Source organism: Rhineura floridana, chromosome 4, assembly GCF_030035675.1.
Source record: "Rhineura floridana isolate rRhiFlo1 chromosome 4, rRhiFlo1.hap2, whole genome shotgun sequence".
In the NCBI taxonomy this organism is placed as follows: domain Eukaryota; kingdom Metazoa; phylum Chordata; class Lepidosauria; order Squamata; family Rhineuridae; genus Rhineura; species Rhineura floridana.
Window position 1 is genome coordinate 123,127,613 of NC_084483.1, and position 18,947 is coordinate 123,146,559.

An 18,947-nucleotide genomic window follows, 5' to 3' on the forward strand; every position below is an offset into this window, starting at 1 on the left:
TGTGAGAGAGGAGACCCTGGAGACTGGAACAGGGGTCCCTGTGAGAGAGGAGATCCCGGAGATTGGAACAAACGTGGAACAGGAACAAGATTTGGAGTCTATGGACTTTAGAAATAAAATCTATTGTTTGGAACTCAATGTTATCTCTGAAGAAATTAATGAAGATTCTAGAGATAAAGTTATCGATGGCATGGATAATCTTCTGGACTGGAATGATGTGATGGAGCCCAATATAGAGAAAATCTATGGAATTAACTGCAGCCATGTGACAATGGAAAAACTTTCAAGAGATGACCCAGTGTATTTTGAAAAAAAGAACAGAGATATGATTTTACAGCAGTATTTCAGCAACCTATTCAGAATGGATGGCAAGAAAATATTTGGGATAGAGGTAATTCCCATCAGACTCTTACTATATGACTATGGCTTTGACAGCAAGATTATTATGGAATACTGATAATGGAAGATTGGATACTGAAATTACTGGACTTAACAAGACTACTGAAGATGGAAGATGGAAAATGGAACTAATAGGGATAATAGAACAATGGCTACTGAAATTACTGAACCTAACAGATTCTGATGTGATGGATTAATTGAAATGTTTATTTTGACTATGGTTATGACAATAAGATTATCATAATTAGTAATGAGATGGATTAATCGATATGCTTATCTGGAAAAAAAAATTGATAGATATATTTCTTAAAGAATTGAAACCTCTCTTTGACTTTTTGTGGAAAGAATAAAGTAATGTTTATGAGATTTGATGATTAAGTAAGATAACTACTGGAGGAAAGTGATTTTATAATATGACTTAAGAGACAGGATTGTTATATATTATAGACTTATAACTGATTTGATCTTTGACAAATGGGAAGTCAATATTTTACTCTTTATTTTTTATTTTTGTTTTTTTTTTCTTTTTTTCTTTTTGTTTAACTATTTTTGATTTTGTTTTTTGTCTTTGAATGTTTTATGATTTCGTCTTGTATGTTTTATGAAAATCTGAATAAAAATTATTGAAAAAAAAAAAAAAGATTCTACAACAAAGACTCTTACCATATATGGAGTGAGAACTGCCAGATGTCCAAGCCGGATTTAGAAAGGGAAGAGGTACCAGAGATCATATCTCAAACATACATTGGATAATGGAACGGAGCAAGGAATTTCAGAAGAAAATCACCCTGTGCTTTATAGATTACAGGAAAGCCTTTGACTGTGAAGATCATGAAAAACTATGGAATGCTTTGAAAGAAATGGGGGTGCCACAGCATCTGATTGTCCTGATGCACAACCTGTACTCTGGACAAGAGGCTACTGTAAGGACAGAATATGGAGAAACCAATTTGTTCCCCATCGGAAAGAGTGTGAAACGGGCGTATTTTATCACCCTGTTTGTTTAATCTATATGCAGAACATATCATAGGAAAGCGGGACTGGACCAAGATGAAGGAGGTGTGAAAATTGGAGGGAGAAATATCAATATTTTAAGATACGCAGACAATACCATACTACTAGCAGAAACCAGTAATGATTTGAAATGAATGCTGATGAAAGTTAAAGAGGAAAGCACAAAGGCAGGACTACAGCTGAACATCAAGAAGACTAAAGTAATGACAACAGAAGATTTATGCAACTTTAAAGTTGACAACAAGGACTTTGAACTTGTCAATAAGAACATAAGAACATAAGAAGAGCCTGCTGGATCAGGCCAGTGGCCCATCTAGTCCAGCATCCTGTTCTCACAGTGGCCAACCAGGTGCCTGGGGGAAGCCCGCAAGCAGGACCCGAGTGCAAGAACACTCTCCCCTCCTGAGGCTTCCAGCAACTGTTTTTCAGAAGCATGCTGCCTCTGACTAGGGTGGCACAGCACAGCCATCACAGCTAGTAGCCATTGATAGCCCTGTCCTCCATGAATTTGTCTAATCTTCTTTTAAAGCCATCCAAGCTGGTGGCCATTACTGCATCTTGTGGGAGCAAATTCCATAGTTTAACTATGCGCTGAGTAAAGAAGTACTTCCTTTTGTCTGTCCTGAATCTTCCAACATTCAGCTTCTTTGAATGTCCACGAGTTCTAGTATTATGAGAGAGGGAGAAGAACTTTTCTCTATCCACTTTCTGAATGCCATGCATAATTTTATACACTTCTATCATGTCTCCTCTGACCCGCCTTTTCTCTAAACTAAAAAGCCCCAAATGCTGCAACCTTTCCTCATAAGGGAGTCGCTCCATCCCCTTGATCATTCTGGTTGCCCTCTTCTGAACCTTTTCCAACTCTATAATATCCTTTTTGAGATGAGGCGACCAGAACTGTACACAGTATTCCAAATGCGGCCGCACCATAGATTTATACAACGGCATTATGATATCGGCTCTTTTATTTTCAATACCTTTCCTAATTATCGCTAGCATGGAATTTGCCTTTTTCACAGCTGCGGCACACTGGGTCGACATTTTCATCGTGCTGTCCACTACAACCCCGAGGTCTCTCTCCTGGTCGGTCACCGCCAGTTAAGACCCCATGAGCGTATATGTGAAATTAAGGTTTTTTGCTCCAATATGCATAATTTTACACTTGTTTATATTGAATTGCATTTGCCATTTTTCTGCCCATTCACTCAGTTTGGAGAGGTCTTTTTGGAGCTCTTCGCAATCCCTTTTTGTTTTAACAACCCTGAACAATTTAGTGTCATCAGCAAACTTGGCCACTTCACTGCTCACTCCTAATTCTAGGTCATTAATGAACAAGTTGAAAAGTACAGGTCCCAATACCGATCCTTGAGGGACTCCACTTTCTACAGCCCTCCATTGGGAGAACTGTCCGTTTATTCCTACTCTCTGCTTTCTGCTTCTTAACCAATTCCTTATCCACAAGAGGACCTCTCCTCTTATTCCATGACTGCTAAGCTTCCTCAGAAGCCTTTGGTGAGGTACCTTGTCAAACGCTTTTTGAAAGTCTAAGTACACTATGTCCACTGGATCACCTCTATCTATATGCTTGTTGACACTCTCAAAGAATTCTAATAGGTCACTGAGACAGGACTTTCCCTTGCAGAAGCCATGCTGGCTCTGCTTCAGCAAGGCTTGTTCTTCTATGTCCTTAGTTAATCTAGCTTTAATAATACTTTCTACCAGTTTTCCAGGGACAGAAGTTAAGCTAACTGGCCTGTAATTTCCGGGATCCCCTCTGGATCCCTTTTTGAAGATTGGCGTTACATTGGCCACTTTCCAGTCCTCAGGCACGGAGGAGGACCCAAGGGACAAGTTACATATTTTAGTTAGCAGATCAGCAATTTCACATTTGAGTTCTTTGAGAACTCTCGGGTGGATGCCATCTGGGCCCGGTGATTTGTCAGTTTTTATATTGTCCATTAAGCTTAGAACTTCCTCTCTCGTTACCACTATTTGTTTCAGTTCCTCAGAATCCCTTCCTGCAAATGTTAGTTCAGGTTCAGGGATCTGCCCTCTATCTTCCACTGTGAAGACAGATGCAAAGAATTCATTTAGCTTCTCTGCAATCTCCTTATCGTTCTTTAGTACACCTTTGACTCCCTTATCATCCAAGGGTCCAATTGTCTCCCTAGATGGTCTCCTGCTTTGAATGTATTTATAGAATTTTTTGTTGTTGGTTTTTATGTTCTTAGCAATGTGCTCCTCAAATTCTTTTTTAGCATCCCTTATTGTCTTCTTGCATTTCTTTTGCCAGAGTTTGTGTTCTTTTTTATTTTCTTCATTCGGACAAGACTTCCATTTTTTGAAGGAAGACTTTTTGCCTCTAAGAGCTTCCTTGACTTTGCTCGTTAACCATGCTGGCATCTTCTTGGCCCTGGCGGTACCTTTTCTGATCTGCGGTATGCATTCCAGTTGAGCTTCTAATATAGTGTTTTTAAACAACTTCCAAGCATTTTCGAGTGATGTGACCCTCTGGACTTTGTTTTTCAGCTGTCTGTTCATAAGACCATACTGTATTAATTTGCTGCCAATGTGGGAAGTACAATCACTTGATTATTTGCAAGTAATTGGCTTTTCAGTGGATAGTTTGCCAGCAGCTGTAGTAAAAGAAAGTTGGAAAGGCTGACACAAAGCAAGCTCATACACTGAGATATTGTTAATGAGTCGTATTACAAAGATATTTCTCATTGGTGTGCGCTTGGTCTATAAAAAGATCCTATGTCCAGTCACTATCAACATTAGGAAGACAAAAAGACAATATTTAGCATTTAGACAGAGCTGTTACTTAAGTCATTGCTATAGTCACAGTAAATATGAAAACAGACCTCTTTGTCTTCATTTTTCTGTCTTGCTGTTCTCAAAACACAGTAGAATTTCCTTCCCTGTTACTCATAATCCTATGAATGTCTGCTCAGAGATAATTCCCACTGAGTTTAGTAGGACTTACTGTCGTGTATAGAAGGGATGAGGAACCTTTTTCAGTCTGAGAGCATCATTGCCTTGTGGGCAACCTCCTGCGGGTAGAATGCCAGTTGTGGGCAGGGCTGGAGATAAAAGTGAGTAGAGCAGCAGATGTCTTTTATTGATGTACAGTAGCATGCATTTCAGCCATACAAAAAGCCAGGGGTTTTTACACATTGCTATCTCCATCTAGGCAAGTAAGAGGTATTATCTCAATTGAAAGATGCTTTGAACTAAGTAAAAGTGCCCAAGGTGGGCTTGGAATAGGACTGGTGACAAAGGGCATTGCCTGGGGAGAGTCCTGAGAGTGCATAGAGAGAGAGCTGGAGGACCACGTTTGGCCCCCTGTTCTGATAAGAACATAAGAAGAGCCTGCTGGATCAGGCCAGTGGCCCATCTAGTCCAGCATCCTGTTCTCACAGCGGCCAACCAGGTGCCTGGGCGATGTTCCCCACTCTTAGTATGTGGGATTGTAGCTGTGACCAATTTTCTAAAATTAATGGAGTTTCACTGGCAATGGGAAGGTGAGGTTTCAGATAATTTTATTTTGTACTTTTACACCTGCCTTCCAGAAAGGTGCTGCTGCTGCTAATGCACCTTACTTTTACCTAAAGCATCTTCATAAATGTTTGCTTCCTGGACTATCTAAGACTTTTCAGACATCCCAGATACTCCTTAACCTTCCTACAGCAAGGCATCAAAACAATTAATTCTAGAAACATTGCTGCTATCCAGTTGCTAATTTCCTTCAGTAAGCTTCATTTCATGTTCAGAGGCTGCCTAAGATGACTCATTGTAGTGATTCCTACTGTTTGTCAAAGGACCTCCAGGCACACGTCCATGAAGATAATGCATAAGTGAAGTGGTTCTGTGCCAGAATCTCTGGCTATAACAGTATTACCCCATATTGCAAATGGGGGTGCAGAGAAGGAGAGACTGAAAGAGAATGATGACAGTAAAGCTACTTTTCATATAGCAGAAGTGACATTTGAACTGGAGATTGTATTCATTCTCAGCTTTGTCTTTTGGCCACTGTGTTACACTACTCTACAATCTTTTTCTTTAGTTTGATACATATTTCCAACTCAGAAGTATCTATTGGAATATTACACATAAGAGGGAAGAAGCTAGCATTACTAGTCATGTTGAATTGTAGGACTAACAATTTTGAACCAAGGCAGGATCTTACTTAGAATCTGAATGCATTTTCTTCAGGACCATGTTGGTGCAAAAGTGCATTCATATGTGCAAAAGTACATTCCAGGTTGAATAAGCACAAACAGTGGCTCATTGTGTGAATAAGGTGTGCTGTACCTGCAGGATTTTACAAAAGGGTGTTTGCTTCATTTTTTCCAATGAATGAAGCAATCCATTGTATTGGGGAAACAGTGTAGTATTGCAATGCAAGTTTGGCTCTCTCTCTCTCTCTCTCTCTCTCTCTCTCTGTGTGTGTGTGTGTGTGTGTGTGTGTGTGTGTGTGTGTGTGTATATATGTATATATATATGTGTGTGTGTGTGTATATATATATATATAAATAATGTATAAATCTGTTTGGTTTTACCATGTACCAGCATAAAGCAATTCAAACCTTGCAACTGTGTAATGTTGAACATGGCAGGTACATGTAATATTGTAATATAGATGGCATATGTTCATTTAAATGATTGCAAACTTACAATTGCTTACTAACTAGCGTGGAGCAGAGGTTTACTACCTAGTTGAGCCCATATTAACACCCAGGGCTGTGGAGTCGGTACGCCAGACCTTCGACTCTGGGGTCCAATTGTCTCCCTAGATGGTCTCCTGCTTTGAATGTATTTATAGAATTTTTTGTTGTTGGTTTTTATGTTCTTAGCAATGTGCTCCTCAAATTCTTTTTTAGCATCCCTTATTGTCTTCTTGCATTTCTTTTGCCAGAGTTTGTGTTCTTTTTTATTTTCTTCATTCGGACAAGACTTCCATTTTTTGAAGGAAGACTTTTTGCCTCTAAGAGCTTCCTTGACTTTGCTCGTTAACCATGCTGGCATCTTCTTGGCCCTGGCGGTACCTTTTCTGATCTGCGGTATGCACTCCAGTTGAGCTTCTAATATAGTGTTTTTAAACAACTTCCAAGCATTTTCGAGTGATGTGACCCTCTGGACTTTGTTTTTCAGCTTTCTTTTTACCAATCCCCTCATTTTTGTGAAGTTTCCTCTTTTGAAGTCAAATGTGACCGTGTTGGATTTTCTTGGCAATTGGCCATTTACATGTATGTTTAATTTAATAGCACTGTGGTCACTGCTCCCAATCGGTTCAACAACACTTACATCTCGCACCAGGTCCCGGTCCCCACTGAGGATTAAGTCCAGGGTTGCCATCCCTCTGGTCGGTTCCATGACCAACTGGTCTAGGGAATAGTCATTTAGAATATCTAGAAACTTTGCTTCTTTGTCATGACTGGAACACATACGCAGCCAGTCTATGTCCGGGTAGTTGAAGTCACCCATTACTACCACATTTCCTAGTTTGGATGCTTCCTCAATTTCATATCTCATCTCAAGGTCTCCCTGAGCATTTTGATCAGGGGGACGATAGATCGTTCCCAGTATTAAGTCCCTCCTGGGGCATGGTATCACCACCCACAACGATTCTGTGGAGGAGTCTGCCTCTTTTGGGGTTTCGAGCTTGCTGGATTCAATGCCTTCTTTCACGTATAGAGCGACTCCGCCACCAATACGTCCTTCCCTGTCCTTCCGATATAGTTTATATCCAGGGATAACCGTATCCCACTGGTTTTCTCCATTCCATCAGGTCTCCGTTATGCTCACTATATCAATGCTCTCCTCTAAGACCAAGCACTCCAGTTCTCCCATCTTGGTTCGCAGGCTCCTAGCATTAGCGTACAGGCACTTGTAAGCAGTGTCTCTCTTCAAGTGTCTTTGGCACTTGTGGTTAGGCCTGTGGTAATTTTGCTCTTCTGAATTTATATCCTGTGCCCCTGCTCTCACAACGCCTACTTCTAGGCCTACCCCTTTTAAAATTTCATCATTCCATTGGTTTTTATCCCAGGGGGGAGGTTTATTCCGAACCGGACCTTTCTCAGCTCCTGTCGGGTTTCCCCCCTCAGTCAGTTTAAAAGCTGCTCTGCCACCTTTTTAATTTTAAGTGCCAGCAGTCTGGTTCCATTCTGGTTCAAGTGGAGCCCGTCCCTTTTGTACAGGCCCGGCTTGTCCCAAAATGTTCCCCAGTGCCTAACAAATCCAAACCCTTCCACCCGACACCATCGTCTCATCCACACATTGAGACTGCGAAGCTGGGCCTGTCTGGCTGGTCCTGTGCGTGGAACCGGTAGCATTTCAGAGAAAGCCACCTTGGAGGTCCTGGCTTTCAGCATCCTACCTAGCAACCTAAATTTTGCTTCCAGGACCTCACGGATGCATTTCCCCATGTCGTTGGTGCCAACGTGCACCACGACCACTGACTCCTTCCCAGCACTGTCTAGCAAACTATCTAAACGACGGGCGATATCCGCAACCTTCGCACCAGGCAGGCAAAACACCTTGCGGTCTACACGCCCATCACACACCCCACTGTCTATGTTCCTAATGATCGAATCACCCACTACAAGGATCCCTCCACCCCCTGGAGATATATCCTCGGCACGAGAGGATAGCTGCTCATCCCCCAAGGAATGGGTCCCTTCTAAGGGATCGTTTCCCTCTTCCTCAGCTGGATGCTCTCCTTCCCCGAGACCATCATTGTCCATGATAGCAGGAGAGCTATCATCGTTGGAGTGGGACACAGCTATAACGTCCCTGAAGGCCTCCTCCACACACCTCTCTGCCTCTCTCAGCTTTTCCAGGTCCGCCACCTTGGCCTCAAGGAAATGAAGTCGTTCCCGGAGAGCCAGGAGCTCATTGCACCGAGAGCACACCCACGACTTCTGTCCAACAGGCAGATAGTCGTACATGCTGCAGGCGGTGCAAAACACTGGAAAGCCCCCACACCCTTGCTGGCTTCTTACCTGCATAGTTTTGTTTAAGGTTTATTACGTCAATGGGTTGGAGACTGCGGTTTAGTTGAGGTCAGGGAACAGACGGGCAGAGTGGGGGGCCCTGGCCTCCTCGCCCTGCTGCCGAACTCGCTCTGCTGCTTAACTCGCCTTGACGCTTTGTCAGCTGGAGCCCGCTCTAGCTCATGGAGTAGGCTCCCTCTCTAGGGTGCTCTGACTTTATATGTGTGGCTGGTTCCTCCCAGCTACTGCTGCCAGCCAATGATGTGTTACTTGAGGCTGATGGCTATCAGCTGGGGCTTAACTCTTTAGTATTCTCTCAGGCTTCCTTCCTGAGCGAGGGGCGGGGCTGTTTAAGCTTTTGGCTGCTTTTAATCTCAGCAAGGGGCTGCGCCTTCCAGGCAAGTCTTTTGTGTTTGTTGTTTTCCCACCTAGAACAGCCTGACCTTTCTTTAACCTAGGGAAACAGAGTTTGTGGTTGTGTTTCAGGAAGGCTGAAGCTGCCCTTTTTAGCAAGGACTGAGCTGACTCTCTCCCTGTATGTATCGGTGGAGTTTCCTTTTCCCCCTTCTCTGCGACTGGAATTTAGCCTTGTTTACAGTGTCCCCTGAAGCTTTCCTGCTAGGGTGGTGTTGAACACTAGCTTTCTATAGGCTTCCTTCTCCTAGGATCTGTCTCCTAAGATATAGGTTCTTTCAGGATTTGGCTCCTAGCTCAGGGTGACCTTGGGCTGCCCTTATTAGTTATTGCTCTGAGCTGTTTTACTTCAATTAAATAATGGAATAAATGGGAGCTACTTACCCTCTTTTCACTCTGCTGCTTAACTTGCCTTGATGCTTTGTCAGCTGGGGCCTTGACGCTTTGTAAGCTGGCACAGCTGGCAATACCTTGGCACAGTCATTAACCAAAATGGAGACAATAATCAAGAAATCAGAAGAAGGCTAGGACTGGGGAGGACAGCTATGAAAGAACTAGAAAAGGTCCTCAGATGAAAAGATGTATCATTGAACACTGAAGTCAGGATCATTCAGACCATGGTATTCCCGATCTCTATGTATGGATGTGAAAGTTGGGAAAAACAGAAGGGAGTAGAAAAAGAGGAAGGCCAAACAAGAGATGGATTGATTCCATAAAGGAAGCCACAGACCTGAACTTACAAGATCTGAACAGGGTGGTTTATAACATGTGCTATTGGAGGTCGCTGATTCATAGGGTCGCTATAAGTTGTAATAGACTTGAAGACACATAACAGCAGCAGCAGAAGCAGCATAAAAATATTTAAAAGCAGCAGAGCATTATTATTGACACTGGGTTGGAACCAAGCTTAAGTAAGCTTAACTTGAGTCTCATTGAATTCAATGAGTTAATCATGTTTTGACTTTACTTAACCGTCATGCAGACTTGTGGGGCACTTTTTGGCCCCAGGTGCACTTTTCATTGTGTAATTTACACATACATAGACCTACAGGGATATCCTTCTAGGACATTGTCACAAAGTTTAATCTGTACAACGTCGCCAAATTTCAGCCAGTTAACGTTTTCCTTCTGGAAAGAAACCACTTAGGTAAAAAAAAAAAAAAGCCCCAGGGCAAATTTCTGCCCCAGGTGCATTTTTCATTGTGTAATTTAGACATGGGTAAATCTATAGGGTTGTAGGACATTGTCACAAACTGTCACCCATGCAATGTCCCCAAATTTTAGCCAATTACCACTTACCGTTTCCCTTCTGGAAACAAAAAACACTGGGTACCCCAGAAATTGTGCTGTTTTCAATATGCATAGGGAAGGGGCCAGTATATCTTGCTCAGAAAAATGCTGCCTCCTCTGAATAAGTGTTTTTTGGCTCAAGGTGCTTTGGTATTGGTTTCCAGGGGACAAAGTCACCTCATCCTTCCATTGGAAATCTCATTAGGGTCCAAATATACTCCAAAATCACACTGGCTGACTTTGGAGTATATTTGGACCCCAATGCCACATCTGCCTGAATGGTAAGCCCATTGCTTTTAGTGGGAACAAAATGCAATTAATGTAATCTGGATGCACCACATTTTATTTCTAGCTACATAAAAAAAGTAAGCATCACACTGCAGTTCGCAGTGCCATGGACAATCTTCCAGCTTTGCTCTTGAGATAGGAGATTTTTACAACTGGCAGATTGGTGGCTTGCATGAAGTCTAGATCCTTTCAAAATTTGTTGATATTTAATGGATGCACAGTAAAATACAAGCTATCTGCCTTTATATTGTGCAAAATACATTTACCCAACAGATTCAGTTTAAAACCAGCAATCGGATGCCAGTGTGGTGTGATTAAATCTCATCACCTTATACACAGGGACAGGTGTATAGGTAGCTCACAAAGCACGCACATACCAGTATAGTTTCTGTTCTATCTTGTTTCAGGTTATGGTGAAGAAGATGAGTCCACGGCATCGCTGGCTGCTGGAAAATACTTGTTATGACTCTTGTCAGAGAGAGCAAATTCTTTTCTCTGCAAGGGGTTTCACCAACCTTTTCCAGATACTAGTTAAAGCAAAGAAGGTAAATCTCACTTTCTTTAGTTTTTTACAAAATTAATTTAGCATAAAAACGTACAAAACAAGCACATTAACAAAAACTTTTTAAAAACTTAGAAAATAACATCTGAAAACATATATCTACATAGGGTTATACCTACACAGGTTGGACCAATTAAAATTGTATTTGGCTAGTGATAGTTGAGCCTGTGTTTCACCAATTGAAATTCAGCTTTTTTTTTTAATACACTCAGTGTCCCTATATCTTCCAGACCTATTCTAGCTTTGAAGGGATAATGTGGAGTTTTCCAGTATCTGACATAAGTTAACTTGGAAGCAGCAGCCACTTAATAGATATTAGTGTACTTTAACAAGGAGAGTGCTGTTGCACTCATGTGCTGCTTCAGGGATCCCTATTATCATCTGGTTAGCCACTCTGAGAACAGGATGCTAGACTAGATGAGCCCTTGGTCTGATCCAGCAGGACGCTTCTTACGTTCTTATAGAACATCATTAAGTGGTCAAAAGATTAGATAAAGGTCTTCTTCTTCTTATGTGGAAATATTTAACTGAAATCAGCAGAATAGCACAATAGTATTCTCAGGCCCTTTTCTTAAGCAACATTATTAAAAGCTGAATTCACACCTAGCTTACTGGCAGTACTGTCCATCTGTGACAGAACCAATTCAAATATGTGTTCTGATGTGTTATATGAACCTGTACAGCCTCTGAATGCATATGGGAGCCTGCTTGTTTTGAAGTTGCAAAGCTTCCTACAGGTGGAAAATGAAGCTAGAACCCTTCTCCCCAATTTATAAGCTTTTTGCACCCAGGGTGGTTTGTTTTATGTGTGCTGTACTTACAATCAAGCAATCTACCATGAGCATTTGGAGGTTGTCCCAGACAATAAGAGTACTGCACCATATACGTTTGCACTGGCACTCAGGTTTATGTTGTGTAGGTTTAGAGAAAAATTATCTTTATCCAAGCATGTCACTGGCACATAAGGCCTTGCTGTCCCCCACCCCCTCCAATTTGGCTTGATTAATAAAATGATTGCCACGTATTTTATTTAATTGTAATTCCCAAGAAAATTTGCTTTCTCAAAGGGCCTAGTATAGCACACAAGTTTGTTGATCTCAATAGTTCTGTGTTTTTGACAGTCTTGTCTTTTCTCTCAGCCCCTGGTAGGACACAATATGCTGATGGATCTTCTGCATCTGCATGAGAAGTTTTACAACCCACTTCCTGGTAATGCCACTTCCAGCATCAATCACACCGGGTCTGTTATATCCCTCCCCAGTGATGGATACTTGCTCCTGAACCTTACCTCTGCTTTAGGAACCGATATATTTCTAGGTTTTAGTCAGGCTAATGGCAGTTATTTAATTGTTCATTAACAAGCAAGCACTGTTACCTTCTCTCTCTCCTTTTCCCCAAACTCATTTTTTGTTCCAGAAAAGTATGAGGAGTTCAAAAAGAACATACATGCCCTGTTTCCTGTCATCATGGACACAAAGAACATAGCAAAGGCCATCTGGAAGGTAACTCTCATTATCTGTGTTGGTGACTGATGCTCAAGATTGTCTCTCCTCTTGCTCCTCTCTCAACGTGGCAAAGTGAAGGCCCATAGCTCAGTAGAAGAGCACATGCTTTATATGCCAAGTGTCCCCAGTTCAGTCCCCAGGATCTGTAGCCAAAAAATCTCAGCTACAGCTGAGAAAGTCTTTTGCATGAGATGTTGGTGAGCCACTACCAGCTAGATGAACCCAGATGATGGCTGCTTCATAAGTTCATACATATTCAGAAAATGATCTCATCTGTCTCTGCTATTCTTAGAATTTTTCTTTTCAGAAGGGGGTTCTCATATCCCCTCTGTCATCAAAGTTTTCCAGGGCAAAGTGTTGGCCCAACTACTCTATGGCTCTCAGATATGCATTTATAAAGATTTTCACTCCCTGGAGACAATACAGTCCAAGTTTCTATGATCCATATTTGGTGCCTCACGTGGCATTTCTAACACCCTACTCAGATTGGAATCTGGGTTGGTTTCTCTTGAAGCACAAGCATGGCTAAAAGCACTAAGCTTCTGGCTCAAGCTAAATTTCAGACCTTAAGGACTAGCCCCTCTGATTTTAACAGACAACCTCACCTCTGGTTGGGCAAGTATGGTTGAGGAAAAATTACATCTATACGGGTTTTCTCCCTCAGCTATTGTTGAATTGGTTTACTATGCAAGTGGTTAATACATCTTAACTTTAGTATACCAGGTTTTATTTTCTTAAGTTTGTTTATATATGTTATATAATTTAACTTGTTTATATGTAATTCTTCTGCCTTTCTGCGTTTAAATACTTGTACTTGTATCGCTGGTCAATGACCACAAACAATAAATATGAGAAGAGAAAATGGCCAAGGAAGAGTCCAGTTCTTTGTCTTCAGTCCTGGCCCCCAATATATGAAAGAGCTATAACAACTTTCTATTTCATTTTGTTTCTCTATCTTTCACCATCTCTTCTCAGAAGACAAGCAGTGATCCAGAGCAATGGTGCTTGAAGGTTCTTAGTGCTATTCGGTATTCATTGTTCGGTTTGTGACTCTGTCATACCAATGTTTTGCCATATGTAGGCAAAATTTGTGCAGCAGACTCTTGGCTTAGAGAGAGTGGGATTCCTGACCATGGCTGTAACTGGCAGTTTCAACAGAAATGGAAAGTGTCCATTGTGAGACAAATTCTCTCCATTCTGATTTGCATTCCCAAGCTTGTGTACTGAATGCCTTTAGAAGGTGACATGCTTAAATGATTTTTTAAGGAAAGATACTGAAATTTGCACACTGTACGGCCAAAAACAAATGAAAAGCTTGCCTTTGAGTCAAAGTGAGTGAATAAGGAGAAGGTGATGGCAAGAAGGATTCCATTCACAGGTGACTGCTGTGACATTCCTTTTCTGACGGCTGCTTCGTATGTTACAGCCCTTGTATGGAGCCTGCTGCGATCTCTATTTGTGTACATTCCAGCTGTATGAATTGGAATAGGAAAGCTGGCCCACTTCAGTTTTTAGCATAGGGCCTTACTTCTTCTGCAGACTCCCCAGTCCTTTCAAAACAGCTGATGAGTGATGATCCACAAGTCCCTCAAGCTGGCAATGGTGAAACTCTAGTTCTCAAAGGGCCTTAGGTTTATCAGCAATTCATTAAATGTGCAGTAATCCTATATATTTCTGAGGAGAATAAAGTAGAAAGGGCAAGACAAATAATGGCAAGAGAAGCTTCAAGAACAGACATACTGCACAAGAGGGGCCAACCTCTTATGAACTGCTTTCCATTCTCTGTTTTTATTTTGTGATGCTTCAACTCTTTTCCATGGCACCTAAAAGCGTTTTAATTCTTCCTTTTAAACAGGAGTTTCAGTTTCCTCGAGCTGGTAATCTTTTGGAGGTTTATGAAGTGCTGTGCAGGTGAATAATTTTAAATTTAAATTTAAATTGTAATAGTAATTTTTATTTTATTTTATTTTTATTCTAATTTTGTTCTTAAATATGTTTTATAATTGTTTAGTGTAATCCACACTTGTTCGTATTTTAAAATGGTTTTATCTTGTTGTACACCGCCCTGAGAGCTTGTTGCTATAGGGCGGTTTAAAAATGCAATAAAATAAATAAATGTTTTTCTTTAATATATAAAATCTCCATTGGTTTTATCACTGTGTTAACCTTTCTGAAAAAGAAATGTAACCTGTTGTTCCAGAATTCAAAAGGTGATTTGTTTCTTTGTTTTCGATCTTGCCTTCCAAATTTTCACCACATGGTCAGTTTAGATGAGGGCAGGTGGTACTCTCAAAAGGTTAACATTTGACAGAAGAACAAACTAGATATCATTTGCCCCAGGGCTGTGGAGTCAGTACGCCAAACCTTCGACTCCGACTCCTCTATTTTTCTACTGTCCAATTCCTTCATAAATGGCAAATGTATATTAACTAGTAATAACAAATTTACTGTAGTAAAATGGTAGCACAAGGCATTTCATCACCACCACGTGAGTCATCAGGCTAGATTGATAGAACATAAAATATATTTATTTGATTAAAATTTCTGAGCAAGAAAACTTTCCTAAATTCCTATGGAAGTTTTTATTTTGAAGTCGGAGTCGGTACATTTTTACCGACTCCACCCAAAATTGCTTCCAACTCTGAGACTCCGACTCCACAGCCCTGGTTTGCCCAGCAGTCCCGTCTCTTCTGAGTGAGGCAGCCCTCTCAGGCAGCATATCTCATTAAGAGGCAGCAAATGGACAACCAGTCTGTACAATTTATGACTGTGAGGGGCATAATTTTGCAACGGACAACAAATATGTCTTGGTTAATCTCTGAGGATAGGAGATTTACAGATTTTTTGAGGGGCTGAGGTGGGCTAACTCCTGAGGGGAGAAAACAAATTAAAATAATTGTCTTTGTGCTTGCTTTGAATATGTTTTGCATAGCGGAATAGTGGACACGTACCTTATAATAATTTTTGTTCTAAGTCATTCAAACTTGTGTTGCCTCTTCTAGTAGAAAAGACACTCCAGTCTTTCTGACTTTTTATTTCAGTGGAAAGGCAGATGTGGAGGATTAATAACTGCCGTGCAAGTAGACACATGACTATGTGTTACTTCTGCTGTTAAAGGCAGTATGCCAGTTGCTGGGAATTGTAGAGGGGGAGAGTGCTGTTGCACTCGGGTTCTGCTTGTGGCTTCTCGTGGGTGCCTAGTTGGCCATTGTGAGGACAGAGTGCTGGACTTTGGTCTGATCCAGCAAGGCTCTTATATTGCTGAGAAAGAACGGAAAGTTGACAATTGATACTTTTCAACAGTGACATGAATCCCACCAGCCAGCCTTGTCCAGAGATCTTTCATGCAAACGACTCCCTCAGATACGGTACGTCTGGCTACGGAAGCAAATTCTTGGAATGTAGCCACAAAGTGCTACATCTGAGGTTTATAGCAGAGGTGCTCTCTAGATGCTATGCACTACAACTCTCTTCATCCCTCACCATTGGCCATGTTGGCAGGGAGTTGAGTCCCACAACATCTGGAAGGCACCACATTGGCTAACCCTGATATATTTAGTCTTAGCTTGATGTGGAGCCCTAGGAAGCAAGCTGAGCCTTTTTACAAAAGAACTGAACTGGGAGGGAAGATAAAATTAACCTGTATAGCTATTATAGTTGGCACACTATCACTTGCTTTCATCGCAAAGCAAATCCTCATGGAGCTTTTGAATGGGGTTGGGGCATACACAGGATTGCACTTCTTACCTTTGCAGTGCACAGGTACCAACTTATGTGCTTGGGCTGCTGTTGCTCCCTGGCTACTCTTGTAATCCACAGCAGAGGCATAATAGAAATCCTGCAAGGCCAAAATCAGCAATGAACCTCCAATTGGCTGGGGAAGATACCTGCTTTCTCAAAAGGGTATTGCATGATTCTCCTTCTAATGCCAGACCAAATTGCCACATAGGATGAGTTCACAGGCTCTGGAGCCTAATAGCAGGACCTGATGATATTGTCTCAAAATCCTTGTAGAGATTGCCGTGCTCTGTATTCTTAGAGGTGGGAAGAAAATAGGAACAAAAAATGAAAAGAAACTTGTGGTTCTTCACACCTTCTGGTGTGATATTGATTTGATCCAAAAGGGTTTCCATAGGCTGGCTATGGAAGTTCTTTTGGATCAAATCATTATAGACTGTTTGGAGAGATGTTACCTTCTCTGTTTTGTTGGAAATCTTTCAGCTACAAAGAAGTCTCCCCACGAGGCGGCCTATGATGCGTTTCTCTGCGGATCAGGTATTGGTATAATTTCTAGAGTCTAAAATACTTCTTTTCGTAGGTATTGTGCTAGTTCACTATATGGGCTAGTCCATCTACTTTAGACAAGTTGAAGACAAACTTCTTTTTAGACATGAATCATCTGTGGTAGAAGCTTCCAGAACAAAACATGTGTTTCGTGTATGACATACTTACTATCATTCACAATTATAAAGTGCCTAACATTTTTAGGCACTATGTTAAAAAACAAGGCAGTTCCTCCCGCAGGCTTACAATCTCATAGACATAATACAAGTGGAAAAAGGGATGGGGAGGGAAGAGAAAAGCAAGGCAGTTCAGGTAACATTTCTTAAAGTTACATAAATACCAATTCCATATAACTAATAGTGACCAGCTAGAATGCCTGCTGAGGAGAAGTGGCCAATCCTGGTGGAGATGGCTCTACATCCCCCAGTGGAATAGTAATTGGTCTCATCTGATCCAGTTGAATGAGCTTTGCCATCTGGCCTGTCCATAATTCCTACCCCCTTTTTTTCTCCTGTGAAAAGGGAAATGGCAGCACAAGCAGAACTGGGGAGGCTCTGTGTGTGCGGTTTTCCTTCTTGGAGATTAGTAACGGGAAGGTCTTGTGGATCCCATCTTACACTTGGCAAATGAGTTGTACTGAATATATGAAAACATCTGTTCCATGTTAGTAGTGACATATACGAGTATAAGATACAGTGAGAAGTGGCCCACTGCATGAGGCTGAATCAAGCCCTTATGATTTTCTGCTTGAAGCTCTGCAAGACAGGCCTCTTTGTCTCTGCTTCGCTGGTTTTAAGCAGGCTAGTTAGCTAGCAGTTCCCACTGCAAGAGGTGGCATTCTCAGCCTTTTTAAGGGCAGATGGAAAATGCTTGGATGTGGTCTAAATAATCAAGAGTTCTTATTATTTTTGGTAGTACAGTGCAAACACCAACAATACTTAAGTTTTTTAGAAAAAAATGGAAAGCCTAAAAGACAGTTGTCATATTTAATCTACTGTCAAAATAATCCAATTCCTAATTTTGAACACCTGTTGAAAAGCTGTTGTGGGATTTCCCTCTCCCCCATACATTTTTGCAGCCTTATGCAGTGAGTTATAGTTAGATATAACCATGGAATTATTTATTCTTCTAGTTCTTCTGAAAATAGCCCATTTGCTTCTTGACAGAATTTCTTGGTAAGTAAGAGCTTAACATTTAACACTCTGGGTTGTATCTAACAAAGTTGTCCCATTAGTGTAAGGATCTCAATCTATGCAATGGGACTTCCTATCCCCGTTCACCCCCCAGTCTGTTCTGAGGGTACCCCTAGCCCTTCACTCAAGATCAGATTAAATTTATTGAGAGACGTTTCCCAAGTTTAGGAAAGTGAGTTACAGCAATACAACACTGAAGATTTGAACCCAATAGCATACCTAGCAAAAGTTCCAGTAGACTTTGAGTATGGATGGCAGAAGGATCATTGTAAAAACAGATTGTAGTAGTATAGCGTCCATGGACTGAAAATGGGAACAGTACAAGCTCTCTTCATGGACATAGAAGCCAGTGTGGTTGGTTCCAAGCCAGCCTTGATCCAAAGGTTACCATCCTTCATCAACATCCTTTGGCTAAAATATACTTCGCCATAGGAGGCAGAGAACTGTTTTGCAATGCTACTTTTTACTGTGCAAGATTTAAATTAATATTAATGGATCTGTTTTGTTTGTCTATATCAGGGTAGCCAAGCACTTGGACTCAAACTCCCATCATCCCATTAGCCATGCTGGATGGGGCTGATGGGAGTTGGAATCCAACAACATCTGGAGAGCACCACACTGACTACACCGGTCCATACACAGGCACATGTGAACCTGCATCTTACATGCATTCTCACAGAAGTATCACTACTTTGGAGATTTTATTTGGAGATGATTGCATGCCACAGACGTTATTGCAATGGACATTACTACTTAAGTAATACCAGTATGACTGTAAAGCCATATTAGGGCAGTACCTTTACTCGCCAACCAAAATGTCACAAAATGTTATGCAAGCTTTTGAATTCCCCAGGACTCTTAATCAGGCCATATGGTGAAAAAAACACAAAGAGGGAAGAGAAAAAATGGCTACGGGTGAAGCCATATGTATTTAGTAAGACTTATGATGGTGTGTGGGAACAGCTAGCAGGCATTCAAATGAGGCCCTTCCACATGCTTT

The 18,947-nt window shown here is 41.4% G+C and overlaps 1 protein-coding gene across 4 annotated transcripts in view; it reads left to right on the forward strand.

Annotated features, from left to right (window-relative positions):
• PNLDC1 (PARN like ribonuclease domain containing exonuclease 1) overlaps window positions 1–18,947 on the forward strand; it is a 48,298-nt gene that overhangs the window by 17,621 nt on the left and 11,730 nt on the right. For all 4 annotated transcript variants that reach the window (XM_061626365.1, XM_061626366.1, XM_061626362.1 and 1 more), the window contains 7 exons: window positions 10,811–10,948; window positions 12,105–12,174; window positions 12,382–12,467; window positions 14,326–14,381; window positions 15,774–15,838; window positions 16,692–16,745; window positions 17,887–17,929. In XM_061626365.1, the coding sequence (XP_061482349.1) occupies window positions 10,811–10,948; window positions 12,105–12,174; window positions 12,382–12,467; window positions 14,326–14,381; window positions 15,774–15,838; window positions 16,692–16,745; window positions 17,887–17,929 (512 nt within the window). The remainder of the gene's footprint in view (window positions 1–10,810; window positions 10,949–12,104; window positions 12,175–12,381; window positions 12,468–14,325; window positions 14,382–15,773; window positions 15,839–16,691; window positions 16,746–17,886; window positions 17,930–18,947) is intronic.